This window comes from Stegodyphus dumicola, chromosome 7 (genome assembly GCF_044657685.1).
Source record: "Stegodyphus dumicola isolate Sdum_Otavi_A_Nest chromosome 7, ASM4465768v1".
NCBI classification, from domain to species: Eukaryota; Metazoa; Arthropoda; class Arachnida; order Araneae; family Eresidae; genus Stegodyphus; species Stegodyphus dumicola.
The window spans coordinates 62,531,424-62,554,388 of NC_140774.1; the positions used below are offsets into that span (position 1 = coordinate 62,531,424).

At 32.8% G+C, this 22,965-nt stretch overlaps 1 protein-coding gene across 2 annotated transcripts in view; it reads right to left on the bottom strand.

Annotated features, from left to right (window-relative positions):
- Nup154 (nuclear pore complex protein Nup154) overlaps positions 1–22,965 on the bottom strand; it is a 206,138-nt gene that overhangs the window by 102,661 nt on the left and 80,512 nt on the right. For both annotated transcript variants that reach the window (XM_085820338.1, XM_085820337.1), the window contains exons 14-16: positions 22,236–22,403; positions 15,972–16,082; positions 8,176–8,238 (exon numbers count right to left, since the gene is read on the bottom strand). In XM_085820338.1, the coding sequence (XP_085676464.1) occupies positions 8,176–8,238; positions 15,972–16,082; positions 22,236–22,403 (342 nt within the window). The remainder of the gene's footprint in view (positions 1–8,175; positions 8,239–15,971; positions 16,083–22,235; positions 22,404–22,965) is intronic.

Sequence of the window (22,965 nt, forward strand, 5' to 3'; positions counted from 1 at the left end):
ACACAAATTTAAGCAGATTAAAGGGCTCAAGTGTTATAAATGTGGCCATCCAGGTCATATTCAAAAATACTGTAGAATGACAGGTAATTTTTCCAGATCACCCTCACCTGCTTCTTCTGTTTCCTCAGCTGTATCTAGTAGTAATAAAACATCTCCTAAGTGTAAGAATAAACCCAAGTTGAGTAAAGGTAAAAATAATTCCCATGCTCTGTCCCATTTTATAGCTCAAGCTAATGTTAACAATTTGGAGGAAAATGATGATAGTTGGATATTTGATACTGCTGCATCTCATCCTTTTTGTAAAAATCGTGAATTGTTCGATACTTTTTCTCCTGTGAAAAATGAGAATATGCTAGTAGCTATTGATGGGGTAACTTTTCCAATTCATGGGAAGGGTACTGTTAAAATGAAATTTGGGGATACGGTTATTTTGCTTAAAGATGTGTTATACTCATCTGAACTGAGAGGAAATTTAATATCTGAACCTAGGGTGGATATCAATGGAGCAAGATTTTATGGTAAAAATGGGCAAATTAAAGTTACTGATGATGAAAATGAAACTTTGTACAAAGCTAAGTTGATAGGAAGTAACTATCATGTATTCCCGAAAATAGTCAAAAAGGGGGGCAAATCTGTAAAATTTGAGGGATCCACAGTTCAGCATAATAATAGTGAATTATGGCATGGTCGGTTTGGTCATATAAATTATGGTGCTATTGTCAGGACTAGTAAGAGACATTCAGTTTGAGGTCTTCCTGTGTTAAAGCACTCACCTAATTTGTTTTGTGAACATTGCCAAATCAATAAGCAAAGACGAATCTCCTATAGACCCTTAGAAGGTATTTAAGCAAAGAGGCCGCTTGAAAGGGTTTTTTCTGATGTATGGGGACCTATTAACATTCCAGGTAGGAATAGTGAACGTTATTTCGTTTCCTTTATTGACGAATATTCTCGTTACGTGGTAGTGTACCCCATTGTGGAGAAAAGTCAGGTGTTTGAAGTATTTGAAAGGCATATAGCACGTGCGGAAAGATCTTTGAACCTTAGGTTGAAATACTTTAGGACTGACAATGGGCGAGAATGTGATAATGATCAATTCAGGTCATATTGTAATAAAAATGGTGTAAAGCACGAATTTACAGATGTATATACTCCAGAACAGAATGGAGTTTGTGAGAGATTTAATCAGACAGCTCTCAAAAATGTACGTGCAATCTTACATGATAGTGGAATGAGTTCCGAATTTTGGTCAGATGCAGTAATGTATTTTGCATATTCATTTAATAGAATCTGCCATAAGGGCCAAGATAGAACCCCATTCGAATTGTACACTAAGTGGATACCATCAGTACGTCACCTTAAGGCATTTGGAACGATTTCCAATGTGGGAATTCTAAAGGCTAAAAGGAATTCTAAGCTTGATCCAAAGGCAACGAAGGGAAAATTGATTGGGTACAGTGTACGAACAAAAGGGTACAAGATTTGGTTGGAAAATGAGCAAAAGGTAGTAGAAACCCTAAATGCTACTTTTAAAGAGTCAATTGGAATGCAGAAAAGTGGCAGTGGAGCTGTACTGGGCACCCTTCCTGATTTGGAATCTGAAGAAAGGGTAGAGTTCCAATCCACTGATACTCCAGTTGGCTATTTTCCTGAAATAGAGGAAAGAACCGATACCAATGTACCTTCTTCTACAATTGACACTGATACTCAATCTACATTTAGACAAGTAACTTGGCTTCGTAAACCTGTTCCAAGGCCAGACGGCACTCATACGGATGTGTATTATTTTGAGAGGGGGTCTAATCAAAGACTACAATTGCCAAATGATGTAGAAAGGTATTGCACCGAACATAATATTCAGTATGATTCTACCTTGTTTGATTTCAAGGGAAGCAACACTTATAACCAGGCAATGAAATCCACAGAAAAGCTTAAATGGATAGAGGCAATGGAAGAGGAAATGGCCAACATACGAAAGCATAAGGTATGGCATCTTGTTCCACTACCTAAAGACAAGACTCCACTAGGTTGCAGGTGGATTTTCAACATTAAACGTGACGAATTTGGAAACATTGTTCGTTTTAAAGCTCGTTTAGTGGCTCAGGGTTATCGGCAAATTAAATACGATACCTATGGTGAAACCTACTCGCCTGTAGTCAACTTTTCAGTAATAAGGCTCTTTTTCTCCCTTTTAGTTGCACACCTTGGATGGGCAAATATACAATGCAACGTAAAAAGTGCCTATCTCTACGCTCCTTTATCAGAGGAAATTTATATGTCCCAAACTCAGGGTTTTGTAGAGCGAGATAAAGAAACTTTAGATAGATTTGTGTCGTTTAGATAGAGCCTTGTATGGTTTGCATCAGAGTGGGCGATTATGGTACTACGAGTTGGATAGAACACTATGTAACCTAGGGTTTATCAGGTTTGAGTGGTGTAATTGTGTCTATCGTTTTAAAGATTTTGTCATTCTGTTGATTTATGTTGATGATATAGTAGTGTTTGGGAAAAGTGAAGTTCAGGCCAAAAGGATATTAAAAGTCCTGAGTTCACATTTCGATTTGAAAATTTTGGGTAAAACAAGAAAGCTTCTGGGTGTGGAATTTGAATATGAGAACAATAGTGTTTTAATTCATCAGCAATTATATATGGAAGACATAGTTGATCGATTTAAGCCTTTTAAAATACAAATTACTTCCCTTCCTATAGTTAAAGGTGTGAAATACTCAAAATCTCAAAGTTCCAGTACACAAGAAGAAACGACTGAAATGATGAATTATCCTTATAGAAATGTTTTGGGATGTCTCTCGTTTCTTTGCAATCGTACTCGTCCGTATATAGCTTATGCTGTTAATATATTTTCTCAGTTCCAAAGCAATCCTGGTAAGTTTCACTGGGAAGGATTACTTAAACTTTTAGGGTACGTTTCCAATACCAGACAGCACAAACTTAAACTGGTATGCAAGGAACTGAAGCTCAATATATATTCAGATTCAGATTTTGCTTCAAGCAGGGATGATATGGTGTCTATTGGTGGACAAATAGCTTTTTTGGGTGAATCACCTGTATCTTGGCGTACATTTAAAGAAAGGGGAGTGAGTTTGTCTACTATGGAGGCTGAATTTATCTCCATGACTGAATCGGCAAAAGAATTAGTTTGGTTTAGAAATATTTTGGATGAATGCATTCAGTGTAAAATTGCAAGTAACTATGTTTCAAAACCAATATTGTTTGCTGATAACATGGCTGCTATATGTTTTACAAAATCACGCATTGAAAACTCAAGGACAAAACATATAGATGTGAAACTATTTTTCATTCGTGATCTATTGAACAGGGAAATTTTTGATTTAAAATATGTTCCAAGTAAAGATAATCTGGCTGATCCCATGACAAAACCGCTGACTAAGCATAACCTGATAAGATTTTGTGGAACAATTTTCTTATGAAATTTGTTTTTGTGTGTATTTAAATTAAGAGTTTTGTTTATTTGAAAATATGTTATAAGTCATATTATGATGAATATTAGGTAAATGTAAAACTGTATAGTGTAGAATGTTGTATGATTGACCAGGGCCCTGGGTAAAAGTATTGAGTGTGTGATCATATATATGTCTTTGTATTGTTTTGTAACATGTTGGACTTTCTTGTTATGGTAAATTTTTGAATAATGGGATAAGATGTTCCCAAAGGAAAATTTTTATTAAAAATTTCTGAATTGAATGAAATTGTGATATTTAGTTATTCTTGTTTTGAATTTTGTAAACATACTGGCATTCAGTTTTTATTTCAGGTCGGAGATGATGATGTGGGGGGCATTTGTTGGAAAATGTAACTTATTGTAAACTTTTTACTGCATCATCTCTCCTCCTTGAAATGTTTATTTAGTTTAGTTCTTATTTTAATGTAATATAGTAGTTACTTCTACTTCTTTTTCTTGCTGCCACTGTTTGCATTGAGAATGGACTGTTTCAACCTAACTGAGATGCAAAAACGAAACGTGATGTTGCGTCATCTGAAAAGCCGATTTGTGCCGATAGCTGACGTCATGCCTACTTCTGCTATACGTATCTTCCGTCGCTCTGGCTCAACCCTCCTTCTAGTTCCTGCTTTCCTGGCACTTGAGTGAGCGGTTTCCAGCCCCTTCAGAAGGATGCATGCAGTCTGGTGAATAAAGTGCCTTGGCTCCGGTTTGCGGGATGGCTGTTCCTGAATAAAGTTCCTTGGTGCCTGTTCGCGGGTTGGTTGTTCCGGAATGGGGTACCTTGGTTCATGTCCACAAGATTATTGTTCCGGAATAAATTCCTTGATCCCAGAAGCTACCATGTGAGTGACTGCCGTGGGCGGCATCCATGTTCTTACATAAAGGTGGCATTTAAAATACGTGAGCGGCGATTCCTTGTGTTCAACTCATGCAAACGGAGTTAGGCCGGTTTTGAGTGCTTTCAAGAACTTCATTTAAATTTCAGGTGTTTTCTCAACCATTGATCATGGACGTTTTGAATGTGTAGCCAACTTCATTTTTAGGCTGCATAATTAATGCTTAGGACATTTTTGTTTGTATTGAATGCCTGTGTTTTGGAGACCAGGTAAAAATATTATTTGATGAATGATGATTATATTATATTTTTCCTAAGACTCTGATATTGTTTAATTTATTTTCTGTGTTTTTATTCTTTATTATATTGTTAATAAATTGGTTAAGTTCAAAACCTTTTATTGTCTTCAATGTCTGCACAACATGATATCTCAAGCTTTTATTGCTACTACTGCTAAATGTTTAATTTTTTTTCAAACTTTAAACTTTGCTTGAGCATCAAATAAAATGGGGTGTTCCATTAGCAGGACCACTGCACCTTTAGCGATCTCATGCTGTTATGCATCAAAATATCTGTCTTAGGAGAAAACATCTGTTGTGTATGTTTTCTATTTCCATTGTTTTGGAGGGAAATGAATTCAAACAAAGCAGTCTTGGGGGTGAGGTGTGGTTTGTGCTATGAAAGCCCTAATATAGGTATCTTGAAATTTTTGTGAGTAGTTTTCAGTAGGTGGGAATTTTATCAGTAGTTTGTGTCATCTTTATTTAGGGAAGTTGCGTGAAATTTTTTGCTGTCGCTTTTTAAGTCTCATTCCCGTTTATTTACAATAAATGTGTAGATATTGTTTTGTATATCTTATAGCTTATTTTTCTTTATTTTTAATATTAATTGAAGTTAATTTTTTTTAATTAATTTTCCATAAATGGCATGGAGAGGTCTAACTTTTTCCGAAGAGCTAAAAGTGCTTCATGAATTACCCTCTTATTCTGAATCAGAGCATGAAGATAGCAGTGATACTGAGATATATGTTATAGAATCACTTGTGTAATCCCATGATGATATGTAGGATGAAACTTATTTATTTGATCAGAAGATTGACAATCAATCTCAACCAAGCACCTCTATACAGCCTGTATAGAGGTGCTTGGTTGAGATACAGCCTGGATAGAGGTGCTCCTACCTGTATACAGTTTCTGAAGACTCTGGATTAAAAGAAACAATTGGAAACAGTTGTGAATCAGTATCATTGCTTCCATCCGTAGAGGGGCAGAACAAAGCTGTTTTAATGCAATCAATAACTGAAGATTTATTTTTCAAACCCCTTTTTTTAACAATTGCACCTGTTTTGGTCCTTGCACTTGAGTATTTCTTAGTGATTTCACTACCGGGAAACATTTTTCTAAATAAAGCTGCAGCATGATCCGATGCATTCAGTGGCAGGTTGTGCTCCAGTAAAAAAGCAAAGAACAGACATTCTGCATTAATAACTTTTTGGTCCTTTGTTTCCGAAGAAAAATTTAATTTTTCGTTTTTTTCAAAACAACTCATGTTGCCTTGTGTTTTTGTGTAGGCACATGTTTGAGAACATCCACCTTTCCACCATGCGAAATCGAAAAATCGCAACGACAGATGGTACACATCGCAAATTTATTACATTTCCTTGAGGAAATAATGGAGGGAAAGTAAACTGTGTACGATTTTTGAAATGTACACGAATATTTCCCTCCATTATTTCCTCAAGGAAATGTAATAAATTTGCGATGTGCACCGCCTGTCGTTGCGATTTTTCGATTTCGCATGGTGGAAAGGTGGATGTTCTCAAACATGTGCGTACACAAAAACACAAGGCAACATGAGTTGTTTTGAAAAAAACGAAAAATTAAATATTTCTTCGGAAACAAAGGACCAAAAAGTTATTAATGCAGAATGTCTGTTCTTTGCTTTTTTACTGGAGCACAACCTGCCACTGAATGCATCGGATCATGCTGCAGCTTTATTTAGAAAAATGTTTCCCGGTAGTGAAATCACTAAGAAATACTCAAGTGCAAGGACCAAAACAGGTGCAATTGTTAAAAAAAGGGGTTTGAAAAATAAATCTTCAGTTATTGATTGTATTAAAACAGCTTTGTTCTGCCCCTCTACGGTGAAATGTACACGAATATTTCCCCTTTCTCGCAGACATAACAAAAGATGATAATTTTTAAACTATTTCCCGAAGGCATGTGTACTCACACAACTCAGGACAAGAAGAATGAAATAACTAAAGAACATCCAAATAACAGCCTTGAGCTTGCTTTGTGCTCATTGGCTAATATATACCAGATGACACGCAGTAGAGCTCGATGCCCATTGGAGAACTGGAGAACGATGTTTCTGGATACGTATATGCTCTCACTCACAAAGCAGAAGTTCTCATCTGATTCAAAAGGTTTTGTTTTAGATATAATCTAGAGAAAATTCAATTGCTTTCAGTCGTCCACAATCACTTTTTTTTTTTTTTTTTTGTTTGTTTGTTTGTTCATATAACGAAGTATTAAGCCAAGTTTCATAAAAATCGTGAGAAATTTTTAAGAATAAGAAAAAGTCGGAAGAAATATATTGTAAATCGGGTTGGCGGGAGAGCGGTCAAAAATTGGGAGAGTTGGCAACTCTGTACATTATATAAATTTTGTTTAATTTCTGTGCATAGCAGGAAATGGTACTTTTCCGTTTTGCCTGCGCAAGCGATAAAGCCGCCAGTAATGGTACAACCGATGCCAAACGGAATATTCTCGCTGGTAACCTTTTACGCCTCATTTTCAAAACAAGTCGCAGCTTTTTCTTATCAGATTGATTGTTTCTTTCAATACTGGCATATAATTACATAGAATTTTTATCAGATAGTTCAGTTTTATGTCTAAGGTCATTTTCGGTAATGAAGTCAATCAGGACGCAATACCCGAAGCCGAAAATATAGAAAAGGTAAAGTCAAGGGTTAAATTCATCAATTCTAATGAGAATGCATTAGCGAAGTAAAGCACTGCAGGTTTACATAATTCCTGAGTAAGCTATTCGTACGAATTTAAATATTTCTTGCATTTAAACTTGTGTTCCAAATTAAGATTTAACTTGAAATTAATGTAGATAATTACTGAGAGCATTAGATTTTTGTAGAGTAGTTTACGTGAGATGAGATCGCTTGGGGGTCACGTGATATGAACCGGCGAATCAGGATGTTGAACCATGAAAGCATAGTAAATTCTTAAATTAATGTCTTTTTACAAATTTATTGCCTTAATTTATTGGCTTTTTATAAAATTTTAAGCAATATTAAAATATTTATGCCTTCAAAAAAAGTACTCTTAGAACTAACATTTTTTTTAATATTTTTTATGTGTATACTGTATGTTGTCGCCAATAAAGTCTGCTTGGTGAGATTTGCACCGGTCAAACGGAAAAGTACCCAGGAAATTTAATGCAACATTAGAGAATATTCATATGATGATATAGCTGTCAGAACTGTCATAGTTGTAAGATGTAAAAGACATCAGCTTTGCTCACATCTATGCAAGAAGATCTAAGCTGTAGCAAACCAAAGAAGGTAAATTTGCACATGCAAGAATGTGTAGATGATTTAATAAAATTGTTGACCAGATGTCAGTTTGCGTTTGTTCTACTGTGACTAGTTGATTATAATGCCATTTTGATTTAAAGTTGAAAAGTCAGATAAATTTACATACACAACATAGCAAAAGTTTGATTGCCAAGCAACAAAATTTGGCTTTTGCCAGTCTGTAAAGCCTATTGTGTGAATGCTCCATTATTGACAATAATTTTAAATATTTTTAAAACTGAACCTAATTTTTCAAAACCTTACCTTACTTTCTTGGAGATTCTGAGAACAAGCCAGAATGAGACACATAGCACATGCTTGAGCTTCCTGCATATAAAATAAAAATTTATATAAAGAAATTTAAAACAAGTTTTATGAAATATAGCATAATATTCTACACTGAAGGTTACAGTCTATTTTTCCACAATTCTGAACTGCACAAAATGGCAACTTTATCTGAAGTTATTTATTTCTTTATATTCAAAAATTTCAACTATCAACAAATTCTAAAATTTCAACCATGCATTGAAATAAAATATCCTAAATAATTTCAAATTAGACAGATTTTAGGTAAAATTCTAAATAAAACGGCTCAAGTCTCATTCTGCCCAATTAATTCCTTATTTCAGACCACATAAACTATATTACATCATTTACAAGGAATGGTGAATGAGGCAGTTACATATTTAAAAAAAAAAAATATTATGAGACAAACTAAAAAAATTCACAGCTCACCAGCAGCTGAGCGGTAAAGTCGTCGAACACAGGCATTTTGTCCTGAAGTTCGAATACCCAGACTGTCTGTATGGCTGTTTTCGTGGTTTTCCCTATATGCAACATGTATACAAGCCAGTAACCCTTAGAAAGTCCTCCGCGAAGGCATCCCTCAAGCATATAGCCCTTGAGGATTTGCCGTAATCACATAAACTAAACCAAACTTTAAAAAAATCATAATAATCCTCTTATACAATTAAAAGTATAAAAACAAAGACTGGAATTGATTAATTTCATTATTACTACTTTGTTGTTGTTTTTTCTCTCAACTTACTGCATAAAATCAATATAACAGAACCTTATCTATCTAAATTGAGGAGGTCCAGAACAGATTTACCCAATAATTCCTCATGCTTAAAAATATTTACTAGTAATTTTTACTATGAAATATTTACTTCAAGTAAATATTTACTAATTAACATAGCATTATTTACTTAAAATCAGTACAAATTTTATTTTCAAGCATTATTTTATTGTGACATTCAAGTTTTTAGCAAAGCAAGCTGGAGACGGGAAAAAATGTCATCCCAAGTCTTAACTCATAAAAAATATTGCTATTTTAATTTTAGGCTTTCATGCTTCAGTGTTAAAATAATTAATTACATCTTCTCTGACAGGATGATAGTGTCAGATTAACAGACATGATGTCCTCATGTTGCACGATGATATATATACATTTTCACCTTGCAGAAAAGATTATATAGACTCTCAGTGAACTGCATTATTAAATTCTCCCTCACCAGCCATATTCCCATGACTCATCTCCCACTGACTATCATTACTTTTACCATTCTGGCCACTTAGCCTTAGAAAAATTTGTTAATGATAGAAGACCAACATGCAGTTGATAACTTATTTGCACCACAAATTCCTGAATTCCTTTGCCAACAAATCCAGTTTTGGCAAAGCAATAATAAAAGTGTATGGGCACCAATAGAGATGAATCTACTTACCATCTGAAAGTGACAAATGCCTGTTACATTGTTTCATGCACCAACCTAATATGAAGAGCTTTTATTGCAGAAATTAGAACTAACAAAACTTTTAAATTATTTTGATAACTACAAAATTATATAACATTTAAGGAATAACAGTAGAAATACAGATAATAATTGTATAGACTAAAAATATTACTACTACTGTGTTTCAATAAAACACAAATGGCTCACCCACAAAAGAAAGTAAACACCAAAAATTATTTAAAGGGGGAAAGAAAAAGAAGTAAGTCTATTAAGGAATTGTGGATGTAAGGTGCACATAAAAACAATCATGTGTTTTATTCAAAAGAAAATTATAATAATAAAAGGCTGGCTGCATGTATCTGTGGAGTTTGATAATAGATGATGCTAAGGTTAATGTTTGGTGTGGTTTAATTAAAAGCAGAACTTTCAAGTTCTTTGGTAAAATACCTGTTACTGGCACAAATCATCCGAATATGAAACAATACTTTAATTTGCAAATCCTGGATAATCCAGACACTTTCAGCAAAGTGGTACCCTTCCTAATTTGTTTGACATTTACAGTAACTCAAAGTATTTCTTACAAGGATGGTGAAGTCAGCAGAGAGGCCCTATAGAAAGACTATCTCATTTGTCTAAAATTATCTGGTTTGCTTTCTTTATAGCTGTACGAAAAGCAATGGTTGCAAAACAAATGAAATATCGCTAACCTTCCTGCATTTTACAACATGAATAGGTAGCAGAAGTAGGCTAACATCTAAATGTTACAGCTTATAGAAAGCACACAGGAACATAATAAATACATGGAAAAATTCTAAATAACTGGTATATCTATTAAAAGTAATTTGAGCATTATGAAATATCCTAGTGTGCAAAACTTAAACAACAAATTCATGTTTCAACATACAACCATGAAATTATGAAATTGGCTTTTTGCAATCAAAGTTAAACCCAGTAGAAAAATTATGCATATTCAAATATCAGCACGACGTCAGAGGGTATGTAAGATTACTCAAAATGCAAGGAGTCAGCATGCAGTGCAAGGCAAAAGAAGAAAGGAAAGCACATTTAAAGGCATTCTGCAAATGAAAAGTGAGATTGTACATGCAGTATACCTATAACAAAACATAAGGACACCTCTACACATGGCAGAATGATTGGCATGCTTGAGAAGGGGCACAGTTTGATGTCTGTCACCTAAGTGTTTGGAATTGACAATTTCACAACATTGGAAAGCCTTTCAAAAGATAGGTAGAGCTGTAAACAGGGTGTGTACACATTTCTGCACACGGAAATTAAGTACTTTTAAGGACTTTTAAGGACCATTAATGGAAAAAATTAAGGACCTATGAGTAAATAGGAACTGAATAAATTCAATTAAAAATATTATTCTATGCCTGAATTTCACTTTTGTAATACCGTTCTAAAAATAAAATAGATCCTTAAGTAGTATGCATTATTACTAAACATGAATTAATTAACATAATTATTAATAAGTTTGAGAATAAAATAAACTTTATGCAATTTATCAAGTAGCATTAAATATTTTACACTTATAATAGTTGTGAATATTTGAAAGAAGATAAGTGACATTTATGTTTTTACTAATAGTTAGCTTTATGTTGATTTTTTTATCTCATTTTGTCACATACTTGGTCAGTCTAGAGGTTTAGTAAATAACAGGTATTAGATTTTATGTCAAGCGGCATAGATTAAAATGAGAAGTAAGATCATAATTAGCATGATTCATAACAAAAGACTGAATGTTGTCAACGCTGCTGATTGTCCAGAGAGAGACATGCTGATTCGAACAAACTTGAAAGGCCTCATGAAGGCACGGTTGGCAAGTGTTGAAATTTAGTCAGGCTCTGTTTGATGCAGTTAGTGTTATAGGTTTGTGTAGAGTTACAGGGGTTGCAACCCAGTTAATGTACTTTCAGGTTCCAATAAGCCATTAAAGCAACCAGAGGTGATAAGTTGTTTTGTATTACTTTAAGTCTAGATGCAAAGTATAAGTTTTACTTGAATTTCTACATTTTAGTGTTTTATCTTGTGACCACAGTGAGTATTAATGAAAGGCAATAACTTGCTTTAATACGTAGAGATAATTTTTAAAGGTAAGCAGTTAGTTATAAATAATTAAATTAGGTAAATAGGTAACCTTAGTCATTATGGATTTACATGGCCACTATTAAATTTTATTTTTTAACAATATTTGTTAAAAAAGCCCTATTAAAATCAAAATCTAATAAAATTGCACAATTTAAAATACATGTAATTTATGACACTGATTCTTAAACGATATTAGATTAATTACACATTAACAGCTACAAAACATTACTGTTTTGTAATAACAACACTCAACAAAATGTTTATCCATCATTTTAATTTGAAGCCTTCCCAAACATTTTGGATACTTTATATTAAGCATCTTTTCTAACAATGAGAGATTTGTCCCAATATGCAAAACAATGCTCTCGCTGGTTTCTGTGTGCTTTATCTCCTAATTTAACAACCTCTCCACAATGTACCTATGAGGGTTTACTTGATCTGGTAAAAGTTAAATAGTCCCAAACCCCAAACAGACGTGAAGCAAATTATCGCTATGTCTGAAAGTAATTACAATCTCAGACAAAGGTTTAAATAAGCCTCTTATTTAAAAAGAACTTAGAACATAAAGGCATGATGCTAACAAAATCAATTACAGCTCACTGTGACGTAATTAAATAACAGCAGTCAAATTCAAAATCAAAATGTAGACTAGTGGTCAAAGATTATACTGTTACGAATTTGGTATTTAAATAGCTAATGTTAGTTGAATTGTAAATTAAATGGTTTTATTTCCCGTGCAGTGCAGCGCGTGACGAATATTAAAAGAAAGCTAAGCCGAAAAATTGAAAATACACGAGCGCGTGCATTTAACATTTAATAAATATCTCTTTTTGATTTCGAGAAAGTACTAGAAAATTCTCGCACGCGATTTTAAAATCTTATAAAAGGAGGAAAACCTCTCAGTTCGTAGTAGTTACTTAGTTTGTTGTTGTTTAGAAAACTGCTCTTGTTGACTGTAGCGAATTCGCGGATTAGCTTTCTCTAGCTGTTTTGAATTAAGTTCTCTTGAACGTTTGAGTAGTTAAAAGATAACTACTGCGAGATATTGTAATACTGCATGAATATTTTAGGAAATTTAAGAATTTTTATTGTGATAATAATAAATTTTGTTCATTTTTCATCGGACTTGTGCATTCATTTTGTAATGAACCCATACGCATGCAACAATACAATTTAATTTTAATTTAATCTGGCTTAGTAACTTTTATCATTTGAGAAAATAGAAATGGGAAATTATAGTAAAGACTGAAATCATAAACAATTGGGTAATTTACATAATAATAACTGCACATATATTTGAAGAATAATTTTCTTTATGTATTCAGTTTCTTTCTTCAACATGTTTCCTTTTCATTTTAGAATTTTGGGATTTAATTAAGGATTTCTCTTATTCTAAAAAAACACTAAATGCATTTAGAATATATAGAAAAAGTGGCTAATTTTATTTCTTTAGTAATATGAATATTCAGAAAAAATATGAAATATATATGGTAAAGGCCGGTTACAGAGCTGGTGTGGTAGAATGTTAAGAATTTAGTGACACACGGAACAACAAAATCTAGAAATGGCAGAACTCTTAGAATTTAGAGCAGACATTGGAAGCAGAATTTAAAAAGGCACTAGGCAGCAGAATTTAGGATCCACAGAGATTGCTTTTTATATTTTTCGAAAGACAGTGTCTTATTATATCTTTATTGCACTTAATAATGAGTTTGAGTTTTAAATTACAATTATGTTAAAAGTAAATTTGATACCACAGTGATAATATTTTTATGTTTAAAAATGATAATTTATTATTCAATTTTTAAAATTTTGTTACATCAACAGGTAATACTAAATTCAAAAGTAGAAAAAGAATTCTATTTGCGGAAAATCCTTAGTGCCCGCTCTGTGTATGATGCATTAAGACATATTAGATGAATCTTTTAAATTGTAAGTTTTCAATTTATTAATAAAAAAATCCCTTTATATAATGCCTGCCCAAATGATAAGATTAGAAGCATTTTCGAGATTTTCCATGCTTATATCTAGTGAAAAGTAGAGAAAATAAAGGGAAGATAAACATGTTAAGAAAAAGATTCTAGTATCGGGAGTAAAACATTCAAATATTATGTTTTCGTTGTTCTTCCAGACCTCCAAAAAATAAGAAATTTATCGCAATCTTTCTGTAAAATACATCCATTACGTGTTGATACCATGGAGATATTTTTCATTTTGTCACATATTTCTCGAATCTTCTAGAATCGTGGGTCTATAAATCTTGCCTTCAAATCCTTCTAAACTTTCCAAGCTGCAATGTTTAAAATACTAAAGAAAAATTATCCCTAACTATTCTGTAACAGCAAAAAGCTAGAAATATTTTGGGAGAGAATGGGGAGGGAAAAAGTGTAAAATTAATCTTATAGAGAAAACTGGTGCTTTTTCTGAGAATTTCGAGACAATTAATTACATGGGGAAAACGCTTACTACGAAAAAATTAAAAAGAAGACCCTTTTTAATTAATTACATAGCTAATTTTGCTTTTGCTAAGAGCTGTTTCCTAAATTATGCTTTATAGCATTATACCTTGTGTATTTTTCAGATTCAAAATATTGTATAATAAGTTGCCAAAAAGAAACTTTATAATATGACAGCAAAAAATAAAAATGTTTTATTTTAATGTTATTTTTAAATATAATTTCAATATGTTATGATGTTTTAAAAAAAATCGTCGACAAATTTTCAGATCTCAGAATTTAAAATTTTCTATAGAAACCGATCTTATCGCCAAAATGTTGACAAGTTGCCAAATTTAGAACCGTTTAATAAAAAAATTCACATCCCCAAAAGCGAAAACTTGTTTAACAGCTCTTTATGAGAAAAAATGCATTTCCAAATGCTTATGTTTTTAGTTCTTGCTTAGAAACTTGAGTATTCCATCATTTATATTAGAAATAGAAGCAAATTCCATTCAAAAGATAACCATATATGTCAGTAAATCACCAAAAATATTCCTCCAAAATGCTAATTCACACTCAAAATGACAGTCATAAAAACAGACAGAAATTTCAGATGATTAAAATTATGGACCTTCTGCTGATTTTGGCCCAAATTAAGGACTTTTAAGGACTCTTAAGGACCGTACGAACCTTGTGTAAGAAAAAGATCATTAGTGGTCGGCCAAGGAAAACAACGGTGACTTATGACAGTCAACAATGCTCAGCAGTTATGCACAGCAAGCAGACAATAGGTAACCCGACTTGCTGTTGCCAGACAACTTCAGAATAGTGGTCTATTCACCTGCCCTCCTGAATGCTGCAGGCAGTTGACAGCAACCTACTGGCAGCACTAGCAGGTATAGAGAACACATAAAGACTAGACATCTTATCAATGTCCTCTTTACCAAAGAGGGTTGTTTCAGTCTGACAAATGATCCTCTGAGCTAGCTGATATGAAGTGAGGCAGCGACATGCTTTCATACCACTAACATCAGGGAAAGGGACCATTAGGATGTTTCTAGTGTGCTTGTATGAGGAGACATTTTAATGAATAGATGGATGGAGCTCCACATTTTCCACACAGGTACACTGACTAGAGATTGTTATTGTGGTGAGATTCTTCTACCCCACATGTATTTTTTCCAAAGGTGCTACTGGCCCCGACTTTGTTTTCATGGATGATAATGCATAGGATACATGCTGTTATGGTCCTTCTGGAAAGTGAAGATATCCAAAGTGGCCATCATGCTCTCCTGATTTAAATCCCGTTGAACATGTATGGGATACTTAACAAAAATGCCTAATGACACGATCTTACCCTCTGGAGAACACCAGACAGGCGAAACAGATGCTCCTTGAAGAATGAGAACTCTTACCCCAAGAACTGTTAGAAAATTTAGTGTTGAGTATCGACAGATGGTTCACACAAGCATTGTAATTAGGGAAGTCATATTACTTACTAAAACACTTTGATTTGATGTTCTCCTTCATGGCCAGACAATTTTGTACATCAATGCCATTCCATCAAAAAAACCTTTTTCAACTCATTCTGTAGTGTACATGTCTTATTCATTTTTTGCTACTACACTTTTTTCATCTTTTAAGGGCTACATTGTATCTCTGTACTACAAACTTCATTTCTTCCAGTTGATGTTTTGTGGAACTACGGTCAAAATCAGAAAAGTTGCTTCCAACGTCTTTAAAATTATTTAATGTTTAGATTTCAAAACAAACTGACCTTATGAATCATGAAAAAGGCCTTTACAGCTTCAGCATCAGGTCCTTTATTATCAAGCAAGAGTTTGTACAGTTGATCAACAGGCCTTGGTTTTCTAAACAGAAAACTACCCTGTAGAACAATAAAGAAATATTAATAAATATTGTACAATAACAATAAATATTATAAATATACCAATTCTTTTATGAATTATTCAGTTTTAATTTCAAATGCATTCAACTATGATGTAGTTGAAAACATCCATTTTTAAAACTTAAATGTTTTTTATAAAGAAAGCATACAAATTCTTATTAAGAAGACAACAGTTGTAAATATTTTATTAGTGTGATTGTTGAATTATAATAAAATGTTTAAATGATAGCTGGCCTCTTTTTTAAAGGGGTCAATTCAAAATTTATTTTATTTCAAAGACTAATAGATTTCAAATACTATTTAAATACAACATATTACATGTTAAATTAAAAAGGTTGTACATCAATGTTGTAGAATACAGTAATCTTGCTCTCTCCTATAATTAATTTCTCTTTTGACCATTTTCAGCTATATTCGGAATATACATTCAATGTCTTATTTGATTTTTCAGTCTATTTTTTTTATTTATTTATTATTATTATTATTATTATTTCTAAATCTAAAAACAAATTTGAACTCATTTTATGACAATTTGGCATGCATAAATTATATTTTTTAACTTTAGAATGGCAAGCATTTATTAGTAATCAATAGTAAATTATTAACATATTTTAAAAGGAAAAATTACATTTGTGAATTAAATGTCGATTTACTCTCTAAAATTTCCAAATTTTGACACTATACTAAGCAAAGAATGAATATATGTACTTTTTCACTTTATCTTTTTTAAAAAGATATAAGCTATGAGTGCTACATAAAAACAACATCTAAATTTAATTTCTATATAAATAATGCCTGCTAGCTTATTCATCTACAAAAACAAATCTGTTGATCTATAATACGAGTCTATACTATTTGTTTATTTTCTCTTAATTACCGTAATTTATGGAAGAAACGCCGCGGCGTTTCCGTGTTTAACCCGTCAGCACACGCGCTGAGGTAAAATCCACCCCACGTGTAGTCTTTTCTTAGAAAATAAGGGACGGTCGTATGTGATCTTTCTAGTACTTTATGTACTTTCAAGATCAAGTTAGGAAATGGTCATCCAGAGGAATTTTTCCCGTGTCCTTGGGATTTTTGTGTTTTCGGGGAAAGCATGTGCAACGGGATTGTAGCTACCCCGTGCGTGTACTAACGTTCCACTTCTAGGGAGACATTCATTGAGATAAGTGTGTACGAGAGAGAACAGTAACGACTGCGGGTTCTTCTCGCTAATGTTGAGACTCGTAGCAAAATTGAAGATTCCGATTCTGAGTGTGATAATATTTCTGAAAGTGCTCACGAAACTGATTCTGACCAGTATTATGATGATTCACATGATCTTCTTTGACATCAGATGATTTTTATGTTTGAATAGATGGAACAATATGAAGTAAAAAATTACCCTCGAAAAATGTTCGGACACGGCCGCACAATATAGTGTCAAGAAAAGCTTTAGAAATTTGAAAAATCCAACTGAGTGTTTATTGCAAATTTTTGATGAATAAATAATGGAAGATTTGGTGAAATCAACAAACATTTTCATTTCATCAATAAGAAACAAATTCTCTAGACAACGTGATGCACAAGAGACAAACGTAGCTGAATTGAAGGCGTTGTTTTCCCTATTATATTACGCTGGAGTGCTGAGAGCAGCACTCTAGCGTTTGTAAAAATCTTTACTTGTTTGTAAAAATATGTTGTCACACTACGTGAGGATTGTCAATGTGAGGAGATTATGTGAATTATAAACTCAGGTGGGAGGGTGGGGGGAGGAAAAACTATGTGTTATTTATATTTTTTAATATTCTTAATTAGAATCTATTCTTTGATATGATTAATTGTATGACATTATATTGAGTTCAGAGGAAAAAAGCTAGTAAGAATGAAGCCTTTTCATATTCCTCTAGTACTTTATCAAACCACTCTTTATAATAAATACTTATGTTTAAAAACTATGTATATATGAAAACGGATTTTTCTAATATAAAAGAATCACATATGTATTTTATATAAGTTAGTAATTTTGCATAAATTTCGATTTTTATGGCTTACTTTATGTAACCAGTATGGAAATGTTTGTATAACTTAAAGTAAGATTATCTCGAATTAAAACTGGAGAAAAGGTTTAAGAGAATTCACAAAGCTGTTAGTCATTTATACATTCATTGAAAACAAAGAAAATGCATTTATTTATACGTTGGGGGGTGAACTCCGGAAAACAAACACTGGGGTAAAATTCGTCCCGCGCGTGTACTAACGTAGCGCAGTGATGCGTGTGTGCTGAAGGGTTAAAACTTAAATTTTCAGCGGGTGCAGCGTTTCTACCCATGCGGTGTTTAGGTGCACTAAAAATAAAATATTTTCTATGTTGGTCATTGTACATAGTTTGGATGGCCTTGTCATTGTGCATAGACTGGTGCTGTTCCCACACAAAAGACCACTCAGTTGCTTTTTGCAAACGTTATTTTGTTTACATTCTTTCCCTTGAACGGACCTATATGCCTTATTCACACTAAACGAGATCTCAGAACAATAACATTCTTCCCCCTTTCAAATCAACATTCCCATCAGTTCGAATAGTCTCTTTCCTCTGACATTCGATGAATCTTCCAGGACCCATCCTCTCCCCACCCCTGCCTTTTTTGCAATTTTTTTCAAAGGCGGACACGACTCCGATCAGTTTGGGTGCAAGTACTTGTTGGATAGTTTTTAAGTAAGAAAGGAGCGGAAAATTTTCGAAAATGTCCCTAAACAGCACAGAAGCTATACTGCTGGTTTTAAGCTTAATGTAATTTCACATGCTGAACAAATTGGAAATCGAGCAGCAGCTCGAGAGTTTGAAATGGACGACAGATGTATTAGACGTTGGAGAACTGAAAAAGAACTTCTTAAAAATATGCCACAACAGAAACGAGCCAAAAGAAGTGGTACTGTAAGGTGGCCAAATCTAGAGGACAACCTTGCAAACTGGATAAAGGAGCAACAAGGAAAGGAAATGGCAATTTCGACTGTAAAAATTCGCTTACAAGCAAAATTTATAGCAAAACGAATGAACATAAATGATTTCAAAGGAGGTGTAGCAGATTTATGAAAAGAAAAAATATTTCTGTGTGTACTAGAACAACAGTCGGGCAACAATTACCAATGGACTGGCAGGATAAAAAGTCATCTTTTCTACAATATGTGACAGCTATTATTGACAAAAAAAAAAAAAAAAAAAAAAAAAAAAAAAAAAAAAAAAAACTTTTTCGGTCGCAGATAATAAATATGGATGAAACGCAGTTAGCTTTCGACTCTCCTGCAAACAGAACTGTTGATGAAACTGGTGCAAAAACTGTATTTGTGTTTATGATGGGGCATGAAAGAACGTCATTTACATGTGTGTTAGCTTGTGCCGCAAACGGCGACAAGCTAAAGCCGATGATCATTTTTAAACGAAAGATTATTCCGAAGGGAGATTTTCCTAATGACATAATTATTTGTGCAAACGAGAACGGCTAGATGTGCAAAACAATCATGCATGAGTGGCTACAAAAAGTTTGGCAGTGTCATATGGGATCTTTTCTCCAACCAAAGGGGTTATTGATAATGGATTCCATGTGTGCTCATTTCTTTAAGTCAGTGAAAACCAGATGTCAAAAATTGTCTACGATCGAAACAATAATTTCTGGTGGTTTGACAAAAATCTTACAACCGTTAGATTTGTCAGGTAATAAATCCTTCAAAGCTGAAGTCCGAAAGCGGTGGGAGTGTTGGATGAGTGAAGGACTGCATACGTAAACCAAAAGTGGTAAAATGCGTAGAGCATCTTATGAAGAAATTGCAAAGTGGGCAGGAAGTGCGTGGAAATCGGTAGAAACATCGTCTATAATAGCAGGGTTCAAAGAAGCTGAAATTATATCCTTAGATAAAGAGACTGTAAACCAAGAGGATGAATGTGACGATCTGGAAGACTTAGATCAGGATTTACTAAATCTTTTTAATTCAGATAGTGAAGAATCAGATTTTGATGGCTTCATATGATGTATAGTTTGCTGTAATTCGTAAGTAAAATTTAAAATTTCCTTTTGTCATCCAAATTTAATATTTCGTTGTTGCAACATTTTTTATAATATAGTCTGAGTATTACAAATATGGACTACTTTAGTGGGTAAATATAAGTATATACGTGAAGGTAAATATATTTTCCACATTTCTTACCTTTAATTTATTTTTGAGTTATGGTTTCATTTCATGCATTTTTCTTAACTGGTATGTCATATATCAGGACTTAGGTTGAGTTTTTGCATCTATACGGCCCATGGCGATGTCACGTGCAATTTAATCTATTGCGGCGTTTTTGTGTAATTTTAATTTTTTCCCCGCCATTTTTCTCGAGTGCGGCATTTGCGCTGATGCGGCTTTTCTTCCGGAAATTACGGTACTATTTTGTTATTAAAACAAAGGTTCCTATATTCAAAGTCATCATGATAAGCCCAATGACATGAAGATTTTTTTTTACTTTTCTAACAACAATAGTTTATTTACTTCCTATTTCAAACTTTCTTTTGCTTTTTTCTGTAGTTTTAAAATAAAAATTAAAAAATCTAAACTTCAACTTTATGGATTTTTCTACTCATTTCTACAAAACATTTATTAAAAACGTTTTACCATTTTCTGAGCAACCTTATTGAGTCTACTAATTTTAAAGAATAACTGATTCTAAATTTAATTAAGTATTACACTGATTGACATACTTTTTTTCTCTTTTTGTTTTAAAAAAGGTCAGAGTTTACTTAAATTTCATTTTAATTAGAAAAGTAGTTTTTTTTTCTTTTTCAAAATTAAAATTTTAATAGAAATTTTAAGTTTTTCTTTTTGTTTCTAAATTCTATCTTTTGTTCCCATATTTTGCCTTTTGAGCAATTACTTTCTTGCCACAGTGTTTTAGTTTCGCTAATGAAGACAAAATGGCAAACCTAAAAATCATTGCTACAATTTTCTTAATCATAGTTTTGATTGTGTACTAAATGAAAGGGCTCGAAGTTTTTTAATTAATTCTTGTAAGTTTTTATTCAAGTCTATTCACTCAAGTTTTATAATTTCGCTTACGTTTTAAATTCATTGGATTATATGCTCTTCGTTCAAAGGTAAATTCTGAATAGTTTCGATTGTGGACTAAATAAAAGTGCTTGAAGTTTTTAATTACTTCTTTTAAGCTTTTATTTAAGTCTATTCACTAAGTTTCATAATTTCACTTATATTTTAAATTCATCGGATTATATGCTCTTCATTTTAAGGTAATGTTTGATTTGAATTTTTCACTAAAGTATTTTATAATTTCACTTAAGTTTTCAAATCTTTGAATAGAAATCTCCTTATTTAAAGTACAAAATCTTAATTAGAATTTTTTTTTTTTTTTTTTCCCCTTGCTTTGGGGAAGGGCCAGAATTTTCGGGTGAACTATTATAATTAAAATATATTGAAATGGTTCATCGGCTAATTCTGGATACAGAAAAGCAAGGATTTTTGTAGAAGAGAGATTACAATTGATTTCATTGTTCCTCCCCCTGACGAAGTGGCATTGAAGTTGATTGAATTCCTCTTCTATTATGTTCTTTTTTCATTAAATGTCATTGATTTTTTTAAATTGGAGTTTTGCTTGTTCGGAGAGTTTTGGTTTTAACTTTTCCTCAATTCTTTATTGCATTTATTGGAATAGTTGAAATTTATTACCTATGACTTTCAATTTTTGGCCTTTGTGAAAAACTGGTTCTAAATTTCTTACTTTACGTCTTTCCTGATATTTTTCAGCAGCTTATGCATTTTGTACCTCGCCATACTATGGTGTCTTATACAACACTGATAAAGGCCACCCAGGAGAAATTTTAGTGATGATGTCCTGAGATGTCATCGCATCTGCTGGCAGTGTTGCATCAATACCCCAAAAAAGAGTTTTTGAAGGAAAAAACAGTGCAGGAATTTAAGAGCATATATGGAATCTAAAATTTTTGCACACAATATACTGAGATATGTTTATATTATAAAATAAATATTTGCCTCTAAGAAATAATGCCATAACACAGTTATGACAGATTTATATCACATGAAGTTTAGATAAACGGGCTTTAAATGTATTCATTTAGTTGGAAAGCTCTATAATTACTCAACCTGTGCAGAAAGAAACACAAATTTCCTTGGAGGATCTCTGTGCTGTGTTACTAAAACTGGTGGATCGCAAGATGTTCCTGAATCATTTGAAGGAACTGTTTGCTTAACATGAGAATCAGCTGGCACTTCTGCAATTGCCCAAGCATGACCATCCAACATCACTGTGGTCTGGTAAGAAAAAGTTCATTTTGAACATAATTTCAGGAATTAAACTTTAAACATTTTGTTTACAATTATAAGCTAACATTTACAAAACTTACATAATAGCAAATCTTAAATACAGCAATTTATAAGAATGAATTTCAATAAGTATACAATTTAGCATTTCTTAAAAACATTAATAATTTGCAAAAAAGCACTTTCAATTCCGAGAACGATAGAATGAAAACTGCATTATACTTGGATAAACACCTTTCAAAAATTTAAATTTTGAATGTTTAAAATTAGATTTTATTATTTTATGAAAATTTTACATAAACAAATGTATACAAGGTAATTTTAAAATATTTGCAAAAATGTAAAAGCAGGTAGGCAGGCAGAAGGAACCGAAAGAAACAAATTTTGTAATGGAATGTGCATGCAAAAATGACATGTTGAATTAATACAGCAGACTGTTGAGTGGAAGATAAAAGTGTTCTGCAAGTGAAAACCATCATTCATCTCTTGTGTGGATTTTAAGAAGAATGCGTCACTACAGAAACGTAGAGTTCGACAATAATTTGGGGCTTGG